The sequence below is a fragment of the Bos mutus genome, chromosome 6 (assembly GCF_027580195.1).
Source record: "Bos mutus isolate GX-2022 chromosome 6, NWIPB_WYAK_1.1, whole genome shotgun sequence".
NCBI lineage: Eukaryota > Metazoa > Chordata > Mammalia > Artiodactyla > Bovidae > Bos > Bos mutus.
In genome coordinates, this window is record NC_091622.1 from 42017529 (window position 1) to 42039584 (window position 22056).

A 22056-nucleotide genomic window follows, 5' to 3' on the forward strand; every position below is an offset into this window, starting at 1 on the left:
ACTGGACTTGAGATCAGGGAAGAGTCAGGGAACAAGATGATCCAAAGCCTGTTCACTATGGCAAGTTAGTGGCTTTTACTTTGATCTGAAAAATGATTGCAAATTTTTAAGCATATGAAAATAATACCTGTCAAAAAAATTATTTTTTATAATTATGCGATAATTATTATCTGTCTCAGAGAAAGAGAAAATCACATGACGTCCCTTATTGTGAAATCTTAAAAGAAATGATACAAATGAACTTACTTTCAAAACACAAAGAGACTCAGACTTAGAAAACAGAACTCATGGTTGCTGGGGGGAAGGAATAGTTAAGGACTTTGGGAAGGTCCTGTACACACTGCTATATTTTAAATGGATAATCAACAGAGACCTATTGTATAGCATATGGAACTCTGTTCAATGTTATGTGCCAGCCTGGATGGGAGGGGAGTTTGGGGAGAATGGTTGCGTGTATATGTATGGCTGAATCCCTTCACTGTTCACCTGAAACTATCTCAACATTGTTAATCAGCTATACCTCAATAAAAAAATACTTTGGGTATTAAAAATAAAATTAAATTTAAAAAAAGAAAAAAAAAAAGTTTGATGTAGGGATTCTAGAAGTACATACATATGTCTGCCATAATGGTGAGAAGCCCCTTGAGCACCTAACCCATTGGCTTTATTCCAATGAAAGCTGCTAAATGAGACTGAAATGATAAATTTACAAAACTAAAGATGAAGAGGAGGGCAGGGAAAGGAAAAAGAAAGGGGAGGGGAAGGGGGGAAAGATAAGAAGTGAGCATACATCAAACAGGCATCTGGCAGAGAAGACATCTTTCACTGGAAAAAGAGACTCAAGTCTGTATGTCACAATAAAAATTTGAAAAACCATTGTATTTAACTGTAATTCCAATAGGAATCAGTAAAAGTTATGCTTTGAGACATATTAATGCTACTGAAAATACAGTAAGCTTCGAAAGTAACTCCTAGACAATCTAATCTCTCACTTAACAAAACTGGTTTTGGGTGTAAAAAAAAAAAAACTCAGCCAATTTTAAAGCTACAGAGAACTGTGTAAATATGACCATACACTGACTTCATAAAGCAGACATTCTACATAAGCATGCCTAAAAATATCAGCAATAAGCTGTGAATTCAGTCTGGGGATGGAGTCACAGGATAAAATTAATCTCTAAAACATAACATGAAGTGAAGTGTTAGTCGCTCAGTTGTGTCTGACTCCTTGTGACCCACCCCATTGACTGAGACTCTCCAGGCTCTTCTGTCCATGGGATTCTCCAAGCAAGAATACTGGAGCGGGTTGCCATTTCCTTCTCCAGAAGATCTTCCCAACCCAGGGATGGAACCCAGGTCTCCTATATTGCAGGCAGACTCTTTACCATGTAAGCCACCAGGAAAGCTCTCAAAGTACAACATAAGTCTTAACTATAAACTCTTCATAAGAAGGGAGGCTTATTTTATACTTTGGGGATTTAATTAGGTAAACAAAATATTTTCTAATTTGGAAACACAAAGAAAAAAATTACCAACCTATTTAAATATAAATTAGAGAGATAAGAGTATTCTAAGAAGAAAATGGTTGCTCTAGCCTGACACACATTATTAAGGTTTATGGTATGTTTTTCAATGTGAATGCAAACTCTCAAGTGAGATTCTAATTATTGCAAAATCACAAAATTTTCCCATGAAGTCTCTTAAGCCATATAATAACTGTTTTTAATTTTCAGACACTCAGATACATTTACAAAAACAGGAAGAAAAAATTCTTACTTACAAAGATCGTAATGAGCCAAGATAATCAAAAGTTCCTTGAGATAATGAAGAAAACAAGTTCCCTGAAAGGTTTCTGGAAAAAAGGAAATAACTTTACTGTAAGAAAGGCGAACAATTATATATCATTTTATATTATATTTCCTAAAACATCCTATCATTAAATACTGTTATTAAGAAGTTATGAAGGTTGTTTTAAATCTCATAGAAAGAAGTATCTAGTAAATATTTTCTCCAAAGTTGAAGAAGAAAATTAACCTTATATAAAGCAATAAATAAAATTAATTAAAATTACTGCTGGATAAGGATTTTTCTGTTAAATAACATGTAGAACCTCCAAGTTACGTTCCTGAACCTGATTTTCAATCATGCTCTCATTGCAACTAGAACTGCTCTTCAGGAGTTCACTCAGTTTCATTTAAGGAAACAAAAATTAAAAAACAAAGAAAAGGATGGTACAAATAACCAGCAGCAGCTGACAGTCACCTACTAAAATATATTGGAAGAGTGAAACGGGTCCAGAGTTTAATCAAAGACTTGGGATAGAAGTCAGTGTTGCCCTTGGGCAGATTACTTAACCTCTCTGGTTTCCCCTTGTATCGTGGCTTTAATAAATATATAAACACTTACAGAGTTTGCTATAAATTGTAGAACACCTTATGCTATTATATGAGTAGTTTGTACAAATCATTTTTTTGTGATTTCTTCCATGCTCGACTTTCATAAGCTCCAGGACAGAAAGGGCTTGTGTGTCTTATTTACTTGGATACCTCTGGAAGCCAGTAAGAAGCCAGAGTATACAGAAGGTGCTCAATTGCAGTGGCTGGCTGTTCAGGACATGGACCCCAGCTTTAGGAGCTGCTACCAAGGGCTCCAGGAAAACGGCAGGATGACCCAACCACAACCAAGATCTGTTCAGTGCCTGCTGTAGTATCAAGAATGCTATAGTCTGACCTAGAATTCTCACCGAAGAAGTCCTGAGACCCGCAGGGAGGCCTGCTTCACGTCCAGAGGCTGAGTTAAATCCTTTAAGCATGGAAAAAAGTGACACCTGAGTAGAAGGATTCCCCAGTGGGGAGAGGGAAGAGACTTGAAGAGGGCAGAGGTCAGCTGTTTCCATGACATCTGCAACGACGTATTTCTGGATGGGAAGACTTAACATTGCACAAACACCAATCCCTCAAAAGTAATATATAATGGACTTCAGTAAAAACATTATTGAATTCATTTTACATATATCTTAGGATAATTTTTTTAATAGAAAAGAGGCTGAGTAAAATAATTTTGATCTTCATAAAAGAATTGCCAAGGAACTTAAAAAATAAAAAGAATACTTTTACATTAAAGAATCATGAAAGCAATGCCTTTTTCTTTTTTGGCTTATCAGAGTGAACACCAAATGTGGATTTTGAAAAGGGTATTACAGCTGATGGAATGCAAATCATAACATTTTAAGAAAGTAACCTGGATGTAATTAAAATGAACAACTGTACTTTTATCAAGGTACCCTATGTGAAATTATAAGATTACTGGGGTTTACTGTAAATAATGTAGGTGGGAAGATAAGAGATGTGATGTGGAACTAAAACAAGATAGGCTCTGAGTTACTAAGTGTTGAAACTGACTGATGGGTACATGGAGATTCCCTGTACAATTATTTGTAATTTTTAGATGTTTGAAAGAGTGTAGTCATTGGAAATAAAAATATATATTACAAGTATAGGATTTAAGTATAAACAAAATGATTGTATCTTATAGGAACCATTAGATTCTAACTGCTAGGTAACTTTATGGTAATTATTAGGTACTATTAATTTGTTTTTCCTTGGAAATCACTGAGGAAGGAATCACATTGGAGAAAGACATGCCATCCTCCCAGTAAATCCCAACACAAAGCAATTTTTCCCCCAGTGTTGGAACAAACTGCTATTTGATTGGCTAGACACCAAGTGAAGTAACTGGCTGATGACCATAAAAATTCACATATACTTTAATACATTAAAGTGAGAGTGATGTCGCTCAGTCGTGTCCAACTCTTTGCGACCCCGTGGACTGCAGCCCACGAGGCTCCTCTGTCCATGGGATTTTCCAGGCAAGAGTATTGGAGTGGGGTGCCATTGCCTTCTCCAGGGGATCTTCCCAACCCAGGGATCGAACCTGAGTCTCCTGCATTGCAGGTAGACGCTTTACCCTCTGAACCACCAGGGAAGCCCTTAATACATTAAAAGCACATTCCAACTCTGAAATGTTTATACCAAAAAAAGCATCATGGGACTGAGAATGACAATGTTCACAGCAAAGTCACTCTCTTGTGTCCTAAAACAGCTCATTGAATGGAGTGGCAGGTGAATTATCCACCCACTCCCACTCATGCTGTTTCTTACTCTCTCACTTAATTTTTACTCACTTACTTTTTGTTAAATAGATATTTGCATTCCTGTAAGTTAAATGGGTACGATGCAGCATCTGTGTATGTACAGGCATGTTTACTAGGGCAGACTTGTTAAAGGAGGAGGTAATGAATCAAATGGTACCTCCTTTAACTTAGGAATAATTGACTAAATCATACTGTTCTTTTACGTCATGGCTCAGACAGTAAAGCATCCACCTGCAGTGTGGGAGACCTGGGTTCAATCTCTGAGTTGGGAAGATCCCCCAGAGGAGGGCATGGCTATCCACTCCAGTATTCTTGCCTAGAGAATTCCCATGGACAGAGGAGCCTGGAGGGCTACAGTCCATGCGGTTGCAAAGAGTCAGACACAACTGAGCAACTAAGCACAGCGCACTGTTCTATACTTGTGGAATATTCTGTTAGCTAGTCAGAAGCACGAACAAAAACATTCTCCTGAAAAGATAACGGTATTCTCCTAAAAAGTATTCTCCTAAAAAGATAATGGTACCTTGGTAAAATTTTTTTAAGTAAGTTGTCAAGTAGAATACACTTTTTAAAGATTTTTTTTGATGTAGATCATTTTTAAAGTCTTTATTGAATTTTTTACAATACTGCTTCTATTTTATGTTTGGGGTTTTGGTCACAAGGCATGTGGGATCTTAGCTTCCCAACCACAGATCGAACCCTTTCCCCCTGAACCGGAACGTGAAGTCTTAACCACCGGATCACCAGGGAAGTCCAGAGTATAGCACATTTTTAAAGCCCTGTGCGGATGCCTACACATTTGCAGGGGCAATAGAAAAGTCTGAGAATATATACACTGGACAGTATATGCTATCTCAGAAGGGTATGTTTGAACAGATGAAGGGGAAATTCAACTCTTCCTACATATCTCTCTATATGGCTTTATTACTTAACAACAGTAATTTTTAAATTGTAGAAAGGAAGTTCTTATAAATATCACTCGATTGACAGAAAAATATTAAAGGTATAATTCTTAGAGGAAAAACACAGGTTTTAAATTGATCAAAATTCATAAAGAAAATTAAAAGCAAAGTTTTAATTTTTTTGGATCTCCTAACAACTACTCTGTAAGCTAACTTCATAAGTGAACGACAGAGACTTCACTGGAGTCCGTTATTAGTTCCATCCTTTTTCTGCCAGTTACTCCTAGGGTTAGAGTGGGAACCTCTGGGAGGATGGCTTCACTTCCCAGAACTTCTCCATCAATAAAGGCAGAGATCAATACACAGATTCAATCAATTTGCCTACCACACCCAAGTCCACTGAACACTCTGACGTATGTCATTTTTCAATTTTTACACTAAATCGCCAATGAGAAGTCTGGGTGGGAATGCTACAGGCCTTCTGCCAAGGTTTCCAGGCTCCTTGGCTAAGAGGCCAAGTGAGTCTAAGGGTCCAAAGTTCCAGGGTAACCCAAAGAGTTAAGCTGAAGAGGTAGCAGAGGAAAGAGCTAGAACAGTAATCTACTCTAGACTTATTTCTTTTGCACATTTACTCTATAGGGTGGGAAATATTAGTAATACAGAGCTTCTCTGACTCTTAACCTAAAAATGTACTACATGTCCCTTAACTAATCAGACTCTCTTTTCCACTTGCTAGAATGAAAATGTTATTCTCCATATCTGAAATACCAAATGCTATCAGCCTTTACAAGCAACATACAACCTGGCTTAGACAGCCCAGAAAGCTATGCAGCCCACACAGAACACCCATCCAAAGGTTCCTGATTCAATGCTCGAGAACTATGTCAACCCAAATGATCACAAGCAACTCCACTGCAAAGCATTCCTGAATGCTAAGAAGCTACCACAACTGCTAATTTTTCCTATGTGTTTATGTTTATGTGTTTAGTACTGATCATTTTTCTTCAGTTCAGTTCAGTCACTCAGTCGTGTCCGACTCTTTGTGACCCATGGACTGTAGCCCGCCGGGCTCCTCTGTCCATGGATTTTTCCAGGCAAGAATACTGGAGTGGGTTGCCATTTTCTTCTTCAGGGGATCTTCCCGACTCAGGGATTGAACCCATGTCTCCTGGGTCTCCTGCATTGCAGGTGGATTCTTTACCCAAAGAGCCATGCAGGAAGTCTTAATTTTTCTTAGAACAGTATTTGAAGGATATGTCAGGTATAGTTCTATATGTGCCATACTGCTGCATTTAAGAGGGCTATCATCTACTATTACATGGACTACAAAATTATCCCAATCAATCACAAAGTAGGAAACTTGGTAGTGTTATTTCTATGTTTTAATGACTCACTGGATATATGTCCGTTATGTTCTATGTCCTGTAAATTCTCGCACAGGTATCAGAGAATTGGTAAAAACGTAAGAGACAATCCAGGCTTTAAAATTTGCAACAATATTAGATTTTAAGGCAGGAGGCAAAAACAAGAAAGTAAGTGTATAGTAACCTGCTTTAATGTAAGCACTGTCCAAAACAACACTTTTGCCTAAAGAACTTCTGCTGTTGAGTCAAAAATCCCTAGACCAAAGCTATAAATCCATCTGGAACTAAAGTCAAGAAAATGGTAAACCTCAGACTCCTTCTTTCACTATTTGATTCATAACTACTCAAAAGCATAACACATTTTTCTCCATAAATGCCTCAGGTTGCCAATTCTTACACTTTCCTCAAAAACAAAAATTAAAAACTCTCGATATAATAAAGGCACTGAAACAAAACTGTAATCCACCTACAAAAAAAGAACACTGTAATAGATTTAACTGATTTCTAGCAATGAGTAAAGCTATACACCAAGTCAATCTTTTATTTAAAAACATATACTGGGGCCATCTATCTTTCCCCCGGAGCTAAAGGGCACACTGAAAAATACGAATTTGCTGACTGAGGAGCAAGAGTACTTTGTTCTATTCTGACAAGTGAGACCCATCGCTTACTGTAGAGATGAAATAACCTCAGTACTTAAGCCCATATGGCTTTTTCAAAGTTAACTTGAACACAACAGATGAAACATCCTAAGAAGCTACAAAGGGAAAGAGCCCAGCATAGGCAATCTCAGAACTAGAACTTCTACCTCAAAATCCTGCCTTGCATGCTGCACCCTGTTTCTAGATTGCTATTCTCTAAATCATGATTTATGCCATTTCCCCACATCAATGTCTTCCAGAGGCCTCCTAGGATTGAGTCAGTTCTAAGCTTCAGTCTGCCTTTCTTGCATAAAGCTCTATTACAGGTAACTGTCCTTACTTCTAGTTATTCTCAGATTCTTAACTTTAAAAATAAAACTAAAATATATTTGATGATATATACAAAGTTCTCCATTTATATTAGATATAAATTATAAGAAACAGGTATAGATAATTCAAATGCTAATTAATCCTTCTAATAACTTTGAGGTACTATTAATCCTACTGTACAGATGAAAAACAGAAAAGCTTGAGAGGTCACCTATAAACACAAGGTCAGAGGAGTGACTTCAATGGTCAGTCTATGCATAAGACTATCAGCTTTCACCTTGACAAACTGACCTCGCTCTGATTTCTATCATTTGCTTGACTTCTTTTCCCTTCTAAGGATCTGGACCATTAGCTCAATATTCACCTCTTCAAAGAAATTTTCCCAAACCATCAAGGCTTTTGATCATGTGTCTCAATATGGACCTATTCTCTAGGTCCAATATGCACACATACTACATCGCGTGTGTGCATGTGTATGTGGAGCAGTGGATGTCATGCATTATTATATTCTGATGACATTATATCTCCATGATTAAATTTCCAGCTCCTTATCCCCTACCTTCAATCTTTCCCAGGGAAAGGTTGAAGGCAGGAGAAGAACAGGATGACAGAGGATGAGATGGTTGGATGGCATCACCAACTCAATGGACATGAGTTTGAGCAAGCTTTAGGAGCTGGTAATGGACAGGGAAGCCTGGCATGCTACAGTCCATGGGGTCGCAAAGAGTTGGACATGACTGAGTGACTGAACTGAACTATCCCCCTACCAGTTCTATAACCTCTACAGTTGCTATTTTAATGTTAAACATATAAGTGGTCATAAAAATGTGGGTACTGATTCATATGCTTCCTTGTATTATAATATGGAAGACAGAGGTACTTACAGCCTAACCAGATTGGTGAGTCCTCGGAATATATCTGCATTCAGACATCCTATTCGGTTGTTTGTCAGATCCCTAAGGAGAAAGGGGAAAAGTATCTTCAATTAGTTCTCCTGGTTAATGAAGGTTTCATACATTTCATATTCAAGAATGGCACCCAGGTATCACACAGGACTTTTCTTTTAAGCATCTCTAACATATTCACCTATCTCAAGTACAGCACTGAGAGAAGAAATAATCCTTGCTTTCACTTACTTCTGGCACGTAGAAAACTAACCGCTGTTTAATTACAGTGCCCTCAATATTTAAAGCCATTTACTCCTGGAAAATGACTCAAGATAAAACCAATCTATCTTACTGCCTGTGATTATATACACAGCTCATCACGCTGGTAAGTTAGGGAACAGAGCTGATCTAAGGCAACATCCAAGAGACAACGGGTAAAAAGGTACATTATCACAATCCCCAAACTTTTATTTCCTCAAGAACAAGTGAAACTTAATGCTAACTTCATTCCTTAAATACTCAGAAGTTTTGACTGTAATGAAAAAACAACTGAGCTAGCTTTTACTTTACAGATCTGTCATTTAGGCTCCAAGCCAAATTACTTTATCACAATATCTAGGTAATGGCCCATATTTTTTCAGTCACTCCTAAACTTCTTATAGTTCCTATCAAATGTTACTTTGAAACCATTTTTTTTTTCTCCTCCTCAATGTAGGTAACTTTTTCCCTTTTATCTGTAATAAGTTTAGTATTTTGTTCTTTCCACACTATTTTTATTCATACCAAGCACAGTGAACACAATTTTATACTTCAATTAAGATTTATTTTAATTAGGAGATAACTATTTCTTCAAATAAGAGAGCATAGCTTTCATCATTTCCCATCAGTGGATTTACTATGAAAGCCCTAAAACAATGAATCTTTGTTTTTCTCAGTTATTAAGATTTGGGATTATTGGTCATTTTTTATTTCAATAAAAGAAGTAAAACAAGCTTTCTAAGCCAAACTTTAAAAAATATTTTTCTCGTATTTTCTTCACTGTCTGTATTATTCTCTGTAATAGAGAAGGACATATTCTTTGAATTTCACTGAGTTACTCTTTAGAGACTTATACCAACCATTTATAAACTAAAACTGTCAGATTCTAAATTATACACTTGGTAATGGGGGGGGAGGTATTAGTCTGATAGAAATTACAAAGACTTCATATTTGAATTCAGTACCCACTCATTAATTTTTTCCTTTAGATATTTTAAAAGCTAGTTTAGGTAATCCCTAGTATTCAAAAATTTCATAGCTCTGTTTTCCCTTTCTTATGGCAACTTTTGATTTAAAAAAATATGTTAAGCAATACAAGTTTTTATCTACATTCATTATGCTCTAGCTCCTCAGAATATTAAAGCTAAGTATTTAATCGTGTGGGACTTTTCTTTATTCCGGCTGATTTTCCTTCTATTTCTGGGCTTTACTATTTAAGAAAATGAGGCATCATCGTGTGAAGTGTTGCTTAAACAAGCATTTTGAGTTCTATTCATTATCTTGTCTCAGTTCTGAGTTTTAAATGGTGTAATTACCATTGATTCTTTGGGAAACAATTTCATTACAGCTATACCTATTTAAAATGGAATTTAGGTACTGATAATGAGTTTTCATTTGAATTGAGAATCAGCTTGAATTTTGTTGATAAAGCAAAAGAGAAACTGAATGGGTCTAGGTTTTACCTACTTCTGATAGTTTATTCTCCAGAAAGCCACTGACTTAATCTTCCTGATCCAAATTATCTATAAAGTAAAGGCATGGGACACTGACAGAAACACTTTATATGCAGCTGCTGAGTGAGATGCACAACTGAATGATTTAAGGCCTCATAAGAAAAAGTGCCTGTAGTCAAGAAGTGACTAGCAGATACCTTTCTATCTCATGGAGTTTTCATACAGAACTCTCTCAGCTTGCAAGCTGTATACCAAGTTAGCTGTTTGGAATTAAGACCGAATTTTCTAGTGGGAAGATTATAAATGACAATTACCTTCCTAGACATGAGCACCAGAGACTACTTAATGTGTAATGCAATGAAAAAATGCTAAAGCAACATCTGGGACAATCACGGTAATTAAATTAAGTGCTACTGAGCAAGAAAATTTTAAATTCATTTTGGATAGCAATATGTGAAAAATTATTTACTGAAGGATAAAGAACTGATGGAGAACACAGGCTATTTTGCAGTATGCTTGAAAGAGCCTGATGAAGCTGCTTTTTATTAAGAGTTGAGTTTCCTTCAATCTCTACCTCAACATGCAGATACTATCATATTAAGCTCCCTATTATCAGAAAACAGAACACGGACGGTCACGTGATCAGAGAAGGTGAGAATAAGTGGACTTGTCTGGCCATATGATACCACCCTCCTCCCTCCTCTTGGAACAACTAGTTGTAGTAATTCTCCAGCTTTAGCATCAGAATCACCAGGAGGGACAGTTGAAATAAAAATGCTTTAGCCTCAGCCCCAGAGCTTGATAGGGCAGCTCTAGCAGCTACACTCCTACTCCTTCTCCCTACGTGAGGACTCACATTCCATCCAAACAAGGGGTCAGTTTGTCCCAGTAAGAAGCACAGAGAAAATGACTCATTGTTATAAATCAAGCTCAGCTGGCTGCTGCTCCTCCACTCCCTAAGGACTGTTTCTGGGGATGCATGTAGCCTGTTGATGGCCACGTTCCATGCTCCTGCTTGTGTCAGTCTGGCAAGTCCCAACAGCTTCAAAGACCCTTAACAGCTGAACACCAGCTAGGGCTCCATCTCTCTGGAAGTATATTCCAAACCCAAACCCAAGATCTTGGTTGGTGTACATAATTCCACTAGACTGCAAACCTTCCAAGCGGTTCCTGAGTTAGTTACCTTTGTATCTCTGGAGGCTGGTCACTACTGGGCACAGAGGATGAACTTGATAAATTTTTGTTGAACTGAATTGATGCCGATTTGTCCTTCCACTTCAATTACATTTCTATACGTTGATAATACTTTCACTGACGTCTAAACCCAGCTTGATCCACTGCAGCCCTGATGTCACTAATCTGATCACATCAACTCCATACTGAAAAAGTTTTGCCAGCCCTCCACTGTCTAAATAATAGATTCGAAATTCTTCAACATGGCAGGAGGTCATCAAAAGCCTGGTCTCTTTCTGACTAACCTTACATTCCAATGTTCTTTTCCCCTTTCTACTTAATGCTTTGGTCAAAGAACATGTTCTTTTCACACCTGTGTCCACTCTGCTTACAGTGCTCTTTCTGTTACTCTTCAATACATACTCACCCCTCAGGAGCAAAGTCAAGTCTAAAGGCTGGCTGCTCTCATGGAGGTCATTCCCATCTCAGGTGGTCCCTCCTTTCCCCGGCAGATTAGTAACATTATTTAGGATGTATTTTCACTATCGATTTGCCCCTAAGAGTCTGTGAGTTCTTCCAGGGAAGTCCAAGCATAGTAAGCAGTCAGCACTCAATAAACGCATTCAGAAGGAATGAAGGGTAGTGGCGCGGTCCACATGGCTTAAGCACCAGGTGACCTCTAAAATATGAGCACTCTCACAAAGTAGTTGTGACAAGAACACGATAAGGAAAGCAAGAGTGCTTAGTCTCGGAAGTAATAAAAACTGGTCTTTAGATTTTGAAATAACATACAGATAAAATACATAGGAAATTGGCAAGATTTTGAAATCATTAATAGAAAGAGGCCTCAATTTTTAGGGCATTTACAATAGATTGTTTAAATGCATTCGTAAAGTGAAACTCATCTACAGATCATGCCCACTGGCAAAGCCAACCATAATCATTTTATTACCATAAGAGGGATGTAACCATCTACCACCAACAAATCAAACTGCTGTATAAATAAATTGCCTTCTGAGCTACTTACTTTAAACAGTCTGCTTTTCTATCTTAGACCCGGCTAGACGAACTTCTAAAAATTATTAAAAAGCCACTTTTTTATCGTGTTAAAGTTTGAAGTACATTAACAGTTACTTAAAAAGGAATGGTTCACATTCATAAGCCAGCAATTCAAACACTTACAATCTTTTTAGCGATGACAGTCCCCAAAAGGCACCTGGGTCTATACTACTAATAAGATTGTTTCGGAGGTCCCTGTTAAAGACAAAATAAAAGTTACTTACATCTCAACACTGTAAGAACTATTTAGGCATACTGCACTTATCTGCTGTACAGAAAACAGCAATGATAGTAATAGGAATGGGAGGAAACTGAGGCCAAACAGGCTAAGCTAAAATCAGCCCAGTAGTAAGTAGAAGAGCAAGAATTCAAAATCAAGAAATCTGGTTCTGAAGCCATTTGTGTGGGGCAATATGCATCTTAGTATTACTCCAATTCCGGAGAAGGCAATGGCACCCCACTCCAGTACTCTTGCTTGGAAAATCCCATGGACGGAGGAGCCTGTTAGGCTGCAATCCATGGGGTCACTAAGAGTTGGACAGGACTAAGCGACTTCACTTTCACTTTTCACTTTCATGCATTGGAGAAGGAAATGGCAACCCACTCCAGTGTTCTTGCCTGGAGAATCCCAGGGATGGGGGAGCCTGGTGGGCTGCCACCTATGGGGTCGCACAGAGTTGGAAACAACTGAAGTGACTTAGCATAGCATAGCATTAGTCCAATTCAAAGTTATGACTAAATGACAATCTTATACATTATTTTTACAGTCTCTTCCTTAGTATGTTACACTTTAATTATCGAAATAAATCAGACTGTATTGGTGACAAGGATAATTAAATTAAAAATTTTCAAATCGTTTTCAAAACTATACACTCTAAAATTCACACCATTTGGTTGTTAATATTTCTTCCTCCCAGGACTTCTAAGGCGAGGCTTTCTATAAAACAGTGTGTTATTTCACAGTATACAGCTCAAAGCCAAGATGCACCAGTCCTCCATGCAATGGCATGTGACAGCAATCACAACGGACAGCAGTCCCCCCATCCATGTGGAATACGTTCCAAGACTCCCAGTGCACACCTGAAACTGAAATAGTGCCGAATCCTTTATATACTATGCCTTTTTTCTATACATACATATCTATGACAAAATTTGTAAATTAGGCACAGTAAGCGATCAACAACAATTAAACAGAATTATAACAATATGATAAAAGTTTATAAAATCGGTCTTTCTCTTTCAAAATATCTTACTGTACAAATGCAATGCCTTTTCCATTTTTGCCAGTGGTATAGAACCTGCCTGCCAATACAGGAGATATAAGAGACAAAGGTTTGATCCGTGGGTCAGGAAGATCCCCAGGAAGAGGGCATGGCAACCCACTCCAGTATTCTTGCCTGGGAAATCCCACGGACAGAGGAACCTGGCAGGCTACAGTCCATAGGGTTGTACAGAGTCGGACACGACCAAGTGACTTAACATGCACGCAATGCCTTTTCCCTCAGCACTTACCACAACTGTGACCATAACTTTTGCAATGTGAGATATAACAGCAAAACGAGTACAATTTTTTTGGTCACAATTTTAGAGAAAGAGTCATTCCTACCATGGATCTTAGCAACCTCAGCATACAGTTTTTTCTCTCCTTATTAAGTCAAGAACTTTCACCATTTAACTTAAAAGAAGTGTCATATAGCTTCTCTTCAGCACATCCAAACAGTCAGCATCAGTACTCTCGTGCTTTGGAGCTGTTACTGAATAAAATGAGGGTGACCTGAACACAAACTGAGATATCTTGACAGTGGATCTGATAACCGGAAACGGCTACTAAGGGACTGAGGAGCAGGATGTGAGGGACAAAGGGTTGATTCAAGCCCTGGGTGGGGTGGTGTGAGATTTCATCACACTATTCAGAATGGTGTGTAATTTAAAACATAGGAATTGTTTATTTCTGGAAGTTTCCATTTAATATTTTCCACCTGTAGTTGACCATGAGTAAATAAAACTGTGGAAACTGAAACCTCGGATGGGGTGGGGAGGCTACTGTATCCCCACTCTCCTCCAGTGCTTGGCCCTTGCATGCCAGCACACCACCACTGGGGGCAGCAGTGAGCATCACAGCCAGATCCTTCCTCCAGGGCAGATGTGGCCCATCACTAAAGGTTCTGCTTGCTTGGGCTCAGCAGGTAAAGAATCCACCTGCAATGCGGAAAACCTGGGTTCAATCCCTGGGTTGGGAAGATCAGGAGAAGGGAAAGGCTACCCACTCCAGTATTCTGGTCTGGAGAATTCCATGGACTGTATAGTCCATGGGGTTGCAAAGAGTCGGACACACCTGAGAAACTTTCACTTTCAAAGGTTCTGCTTGGGCTCAGCTGAAACTCTCCAGTCACCCCACACAAGAGTCCAGCTAACATCTGTAGAGAGCGATCCTCAGCCGCAGGAGCACTGAGAAGGAGAATAGTGGCCCGCTACCCACAGGCCAGCCAATGGCTGGCCCACAGTTCAACTCTACTAGACACCCAAAGTGGGCCCATTCATCAGGACTCACTCATAACCTTGCCCACTGGAGGCCTGAGTGGCCTCTGGTCATCTCTCACAGCACCTCAGGTCAGACTGTGAACAGAAACCCTTCCCAACTTCTCTTCACCTGGGAGTCTTTCCCAAACAAAGGCAACATTTTCCCTTCCATGTATGTGTGAGCTTCTGACGTCAATCCTAATTATCCATTATTATTCTCATAACTGGACTTCCGAGGTAGCTAGTGGTAAAGAACCCGCATGCCAATGCAGTAAACATAATCCCTGGGTCAGGAAGATCCTTGGAGGAGGGCATAGCAATCCACCCCAGTATTCTTGCCTGGAGAATCCCATGGACACAGGAACCTGATGGGCTACAGTCCACAGGGTCTCAAAGAGTTGGACAAGACTAAAGTGACTTACACCCCCCACCCCCACCCCCCCACACACTGAGTTGGTGAAACAATGCAAAAATGCAGAGCAAAGGGCAATACAAACCCAGGGTAGCATGTACCTCTCGGGTCCTTCAGTACCTCACTTATTTGAGAAATAAAAAGCTTTCCTGAAAGCAGATCCTGGACCACTGGTGCCGCCTGTTATCACAACACTGAGGTGACGTGTCTCTGGGATCATTTGTCACTACTGCCCTACCATGGGCAGTCTAGCCTGTGAGAAGCAGCCTAAACTACTCAACAGAAAAATACTCAGTTCACTTCCTCAGGCATCTGACCTGTTTGGTCTACTGGCGCTTAAGAAAAGGACACTGGGGAAGTCACTGCAGTGGACTCAGATCCACGTGTTTCCTGTCATCAAGTGAGGGAGGCACGTTCAATTTTACTGACATCAGCGGATGAAAACTAACCGTTGTCTGGCCTGCTTCATAACATGCTCTTTTTCCTTAATGGCTCATTCAAACGATCAATATAGACAAAGCTGCACCACTAGGACTGGTTTGTAGGCAGGTTTCCTGGCAATTTCACAAAAACAGCCTGAAGAAACTGGCTCTCTGCTCCTCACTGCACTGGTCAGTCGCTGTTGAAAACCCACACTCTCTCCACAACCCAGTGCCATCCACACTGGCCTCCTGTGCTCTCAATGCTGTTTCATACCGGGCGATGGAAGTTGACCAGAAATTCTCAAGAACTCTTCCCTGGAGGCGCAACCAGTGACGCCTGTGCACATAAACATCCACCAACAAACCCTGTTCTGCCTTCTCCATGTCTCACACTCAACCTTATGCATTAAGCCTTCTTCTGTAAGCTAGCAGCAAAACCGCAATCCCACTCCACCCCCCCTACAAATCAGAGACAGGTTCTTCTACATAAAACTGAACCCCCAAGTACCTTGAAATACCTGTATTTATAAAATACAGGAAACATTCTTTTAACATAGTATAGAGTCTATTCTGGTTACCATTACTACGTAAGTATTTCATTAATCAGAACTCAGATTTTATGTTCCACAAAGATGGGGCCTTTGGGAGGTGAATAGGTTATAAGAGTAGAGACTTCATGAATGAGGTTAATACCTTTGTAAAAGTGGCCCAGAGAGTTCCCGCTTCCCCTTCCACTACATGAGAGAAACTGCAGCAAAAAGATGGCCAAGTAGGAAGTGGGCCCTTACCAGACACCAAACCTTGGACTTCTCAGCCTCCAGAACTGAGAGATATACATGTCTGCTGTTCATAAGCCACCCAGCTCATGGCATCTCGTTACAGCAGCCAGAACAGGCTGGGACAGATGATAAATGGATGGAAAAGTAAACCATGGCTGAGAGACAGGATTACACTACCTGACCCTCACCATAAGTCTTTTTAGTCAATTACAGCTAGCCACAAAATCATTAGGATATATTCACAGTCAGACAATGTAGAAACTGCTGCATCTCATTCATAAGCACTAATATTTCTCAATAAAAGCAGAAGGTCATGATGTCTGCAAGTGACTTTCAAATCATTCAGCAAACATGTATATGTAGGCATACTCCAATATAAAGGAAAACAATGATGACGTGCTGTTATTAATGACTGAGTAGGTAAATTGGTAATGTGGGAGATTACTACATCATTCTTTCAATTTTCTGTATGTTGAAAATTTTAATACAAATTCTGTTCCCACTATTTTTAGTCCCATGAATTACAACTAGTCCTCAGGCTCAATTTATTAGTTCTCATCTCCCCACCCACCTCCCCACCACAACCGACCCCAATTCTTTATTGCAAAGATATGATTTTAGGAAAAACCTGAATCAATGTTTTTGACCTATATAAGCAAAAAGTTCTGCAAAAAGAAATATACAATGTCAGTTCTATTTTTTTAATACATATGTTTCAGTTATCAGATTTTAAAGAGTATCTACAACGGGAAGTGATTTAGCTAAAGCAGTACATAAATTTGTGGTCAATGATGTACTGCATGTGTTTCTACAAAATACCTCTCATGAATAACCGAGGACTATAATATGATTTAAAGATGCACTTTTTCTTCAATAATAAAAAATCCTTGACATATTATATAATATTTAATAATAGCCATATTAATCAGGCATTGCCAAAAGATATTTATAGTCAAATTCTTTCATTTAACATTGCCCTCCCTCCCTGCCTTTACCAACCCACAACTTCCAGACTTAGTAAACACAAGTCTAAGTTGAGGATATACAGCTAAATCTGAATGTTGCATCATTAAAATATAAATGAAAAGGCACACAAGAATTGCATAAACAAAATTAAAGGAGTATCTTAACAGTTGTTAAAAGAGCTAAGTCTTTCTTCCCTGGTGGGAGAGTGGGTAAGAATCTGCATGCCAATGGAGGGGACGCGGGTTTGATCCCTAGGCTGGGAAGATGTTACACCCCGTGGGCAACTAAAGCCTGTGTGCCACAACTACTTTCTCTGAGGCAATCATCACCACCCCTCTCTAGGCTCACAACTGTATCTGTAGCCCAACCTCATCATTCCCTTGAGTTCCCTATTGCATACACAGCTGTCTAACTCAACACCTACATCTGGACATCTCACAGCCACATCAAAAACCAACACAGTATCAGGAGCTCTAGTCTGTGCTTTATCAAGTCCTCCCAAGTGATTCTACTGCACACAAAGTTGGACAACCACCAGTCCAGGTGAGGCACTAGTCTCTAAACAGAGATTATGGGCTTTAAATTACCTTAGATTTAACACTTCCCTGAAGGCTCAAAAACAAAAAGGTCTGTCTAGTCAAGGCTATCGCTTTTCCAATAGTCATGTATGGATGTGAGAGTTGGACTATGAAGAAAGCTGGGTGCCTAAGAATTGATGCTTTTGAACTGCGGTATTGGAGAAGACTCTTGAGAGTCCCTTGGACTGCAAGAAGATCCAACTAATTCATCCTAAAGGAGATCAGTCCTGCGTGTTCTTTGGAAGAACTGATGTTGAAGCTGACACTCCAATACTTTGGTCACCTAATGAGAAGAGCTGACTCATTTGAAAAGACCCTGACGCTGGGAAAGATTGAGGGCAGGAGGAGAAGGGGACGACAGAGGATGAGATGGTTGGATAGCATCACCGACACAATGGACATGAGTTTGGGTGAACTCCGGGAGTTGGTGATGGGCAGGGAGGCCTCGCATGCTGCGGTTCATGGGGTCGCAAAGAGTTGGACAGTGACTGAACTGAACTGAAAGCTCAGTTGGTAAAGAATCTGCCTGCAACGCAGCAGACCCCGTTTCGATTCCTGGGTGGGGAAGATCTGCTGGAGAAGGGATAGGCTACCCACTCCAGTATTCTTAGGCTTCTCTTGTGGCCCAGGTGGTAAAGAATCTGCCTGCAGTGCGGGAGACCTGGCTTCGATCTCTGGATTGGGAAGATACCCTGGAGAAGGGAAAGGCTACCCACTCCAGTATTCTGGCCTGGAGAATTCCATGGACTGTATAGTCCATGTGGCTGCGAAAAGTCGGACACAACTGAGCAACTTTCGTTTCACTTCCCTACTTCCTCCTTATCCCAACCCCTCATTCCAGCAGCCAGAGTATCTGCTTACAGTGCGTGCGTGTTAGGTCACTTCAGTCGTGTCTGACTCTTTGAGACCCAATGGATCAAGCCTGCCAGGCGCCTCCGTCCAAGGGATTCTCCAGGTAAGAATACTGGAGTGGGTTGCTATGCCCTTCTTCAAGGGACTGTCTGGACCCAGGAATCAAATCTGCATCTCTTTCGTCTCCTGCACTGGCAGACGAGTTGTTTACCGCTAGCGCCACCTGGGAAGCCCCTCTGCTCACAGTCAGTCAGTCAGTCAGTTCAGTCGCTCAGTCATGTCCGACTCTTTGTGACCCCATGGACTGCAGCACACCAGGCCTCCCTGTCCATCACCAACCCTCAGAGCTTACTCAAACTCATGTCCATTGAGTCAGTGATGCCACCCAACCATCTCATCCTCTGTCATCCCCTTCTCCTCCTGCCGTCAATCTTTCCCAGCATCAGGGTCTTTTCCAGTGAGTCAGTTCTTCCCATCAGGTGCCCAAAGTATTGGAGCTTTAGCTTCAGCATCAGTCCTTTCAATGAATATTCAGGACTGATCTCCTTTAGGATGAACTGGTTGGATGATCTTGCAGTCCAAGGGACTCTCAAGAGTCTTCTCCAACACCACAGTTCAAAAGCATCAATTCTTCGGCGCTCAGCTTTCTTTATAGTCCAACTCTCACATCCATACATGACTACTGCTCACAGTAGCTCACAGTGAAAGCCAAGGTCCTTACAATAACCCTCTAGAATCTGTCCCACCAATACCTCTTTGGCCTCACTCTGGTCTCCTTGCTGCTCCTCAAACACAAGCAACACGTTTCACAGCACAGCTTTTGCACCTACAGGTCCGGCTGCCTATAATATTCTTTCCTCAAGGCTCAATCACTTGCTCTAAGCCTTCACACTATCACCACACAAAACTCACATACACAGTGCATAGGTGCACAAACGCCACTCCCTGCTCTGTGTTTCTTTACCCATAGTACAGTCATTCCTTTAGTTCCAGGACCCCCACAAACACCAATATCCAGACATTCAAGTCCTTTACGTAAAATGGTATAGTAGAGTCAGTCCTCCATACCATGCAGGATGGAACCTGGAGCAGGGGCACTTGTACTTATGCTATCAATTGGCTTGCTATGTCTATTCTATTTCTCCCCATCACAACATAAACTCTTTAAAGACAGGACCTTTGACAACAAAGGATTGGGATTCACCAATGAATCCCAATCCTAAAACAGTGTGGGCAATTAATAAATATCTGCTAAACAAATTTAGATTAGCTACTCAGGAAAGACTTAATAATGATTGAGACAATACTTGTACCAAGCCTTGATGTTAGACCATTTACCTTTTTAATGGTTTAAATTAACATGATACAATAAATCTACATCAGTTATCCATGGCACACACTTTTAAAAGAATGCCAATTTATCTTTTAAAAAAGTAGATTATCACTAGGAAACTAGTTTCCAAGATGTCAGAAAGAGGTATTATGTCCTAAAAATAAAAACCCCAAACCCTGAAGAAAAACTCAAAAGAATCTAAAAAAATAAAAGAGTGTGTATGTGTATAACTGATTCACTTTGCTGTACACCTGAAACTAACACAATGATGAAAATCAACTATACTCAAATAAAAATTTTTAAAGACAAGCACACACACCACACACTCTGCTACTTTCTTATGAGGGACAAAAGCAAATACAAATGATGGAAAACAAGAAAGCTCCCAAACGAAAACCAAACATTTCAAAGAACAAAGCCTAAAGAAAAAGGTTCCTTTCTAGATGGAGTTTGTAAGAAGGAGTGTGTCCACCCGCACCAGTTTTACTTTGTGGAAAAAAAGAGAAAACTAATCCTCTTAAGAAATCCACTCTTCAACCCAAAAGAACTGCCAAGACCGCTTGCCTCGCAGGTTTTACTCCATCGCTGGGGCACACGTGCCAGCTAGTTCAACCCAGCCAGCCCCTACTGTTCTACTCCAAGCACACTACCCAGCACTACTAAGCCCCTCTCTTATTCTGCATGGCCTGGCTACAGGAACTTTAAGGCCAGACTTTTACAGTTTTGGCCCTAGTCTGAATAATTCCTTGACCTACCACTTGCTTTTTATACCACATCCCATTCTGGGAAGTGTTAAAGGAATAAGTCTGCTACAGTGTTTTCAGGTAATTTTTGAAAGATTTGAATATGATGTCATTTATACAAACAAGAAGTCATTTATCCGGCTAGCTCAGTCTTAAGTTGGGTTCCCAGAACCAGCCCAGGACGCTTCTCAAGTACTTCCTGGCAACCATCAGGATTCTGCAGAGCGCGCGCCCTCTCTCTGATAACAAGCCCCAAACCTATCCTGCCGCTCCCTGAGGAAACCCTTTGACAAACCCTTCGATAAACCCTTCAATAGACGGTCCTAGCCCACACATTTCAATGGCTACACAATCAGCTCTCCTGCTCCCACGTCATGCTGGGTCCTGGGAAATCTGGGATTCTGCTTCCCCAGGAAAGAGGCCTCAGATCCCCTTTGGATACAGAACCTTTTACTGACTTCACGTGATCTTTTTCCCTGTCTTTTCACCTGTCTCCCCCTCATCCCAGGGAGGAACAGGGAGGAAGACAAAGACAGAGCTCTTTCCTGGGGACCCACCAGCATGTAAGCTCTATCTACACTCCCTCTAACTCCCCAATTAGCCCACAGAGTATGTATCAAGGTAAGGAATAATTTTTCACACCTACTGAAACCTCTTTTATACACTTGGACTAAGACTTCAGGAACTCACTGGTCAAAGAGTCTTTTTTTCTGTTCTGTTATCCATTCTCCTGAGGCAGAGCAATTAGGAAACAGGTAAAGAAAATATACATGGGTTAATCTATCAGAAAACACAGATCATGGCATCTGGTCCCATCACTTCATGGGAAATAGATGGGGAAACAGTGGAAACAGTGTCAGACTTTATCTTTTTGGGCTCCGAAATCACTGCAGATGGTGACTGCAGCCATGAAATTAAGACGCTTACTCCTTGGAAGAAAAGTTATGACCAACCTAGATAGCGTATTGAAAAGCTGAGACATTACTTTGCCAACAAAGGTCCGTTTAGTCAAGGCTATGGTTTTTCCAGTGGTCATGAATGGATGTGAGAGTTGGACTGTGAAGAAAGCTGAGCACCCAAGAATTGATGCTTTTGAACTGTGGTGTTGGAGAAGACTCCTGAGAGTCCCCTGGACTGCAAGGAGATCCAACCAGTCCATTCTGAAGGAGATCAATCCTGGGTGTTCTTTGGAAGGAATAATACTGAAGCTGAAACTCCAGTACTTTGGCC

General features: G+C 40.3%; 1 protein-coding gene across 4 annotated transcripts in view; it reads right to left on the reverse strand.

Annotated features, from left to right (window-relative positions):
• Positions 1-22056, reverse strand: part of ADGRA3 (adhesion G protein-coupled receptor A3) — a 134887-nt gene that overhangs the window by 71949 nt on the left and 40882 nt on the right. For all 4 annotated transcript variants that reach the window (XM_070372206.1, XM_070372204.1, XM_005897098.3 and 1 more), the window contains exons 3-5: positions 12345-12416; positions 8275-8346; positions 1781-1852 (exon numbers count right to left, since the gene is read on the reverse strand). In XM_070372206.1, the coding sequence (XP_070228307.1) occupies positions 1781-1852; positions 8275-8346; positions 12345-12416 (216 nt within the window). The remainder of the gene's footprint in view (positions 1-1780; positions 1853-8274; positions 8347-12344; positions 12417-22056) is intronic.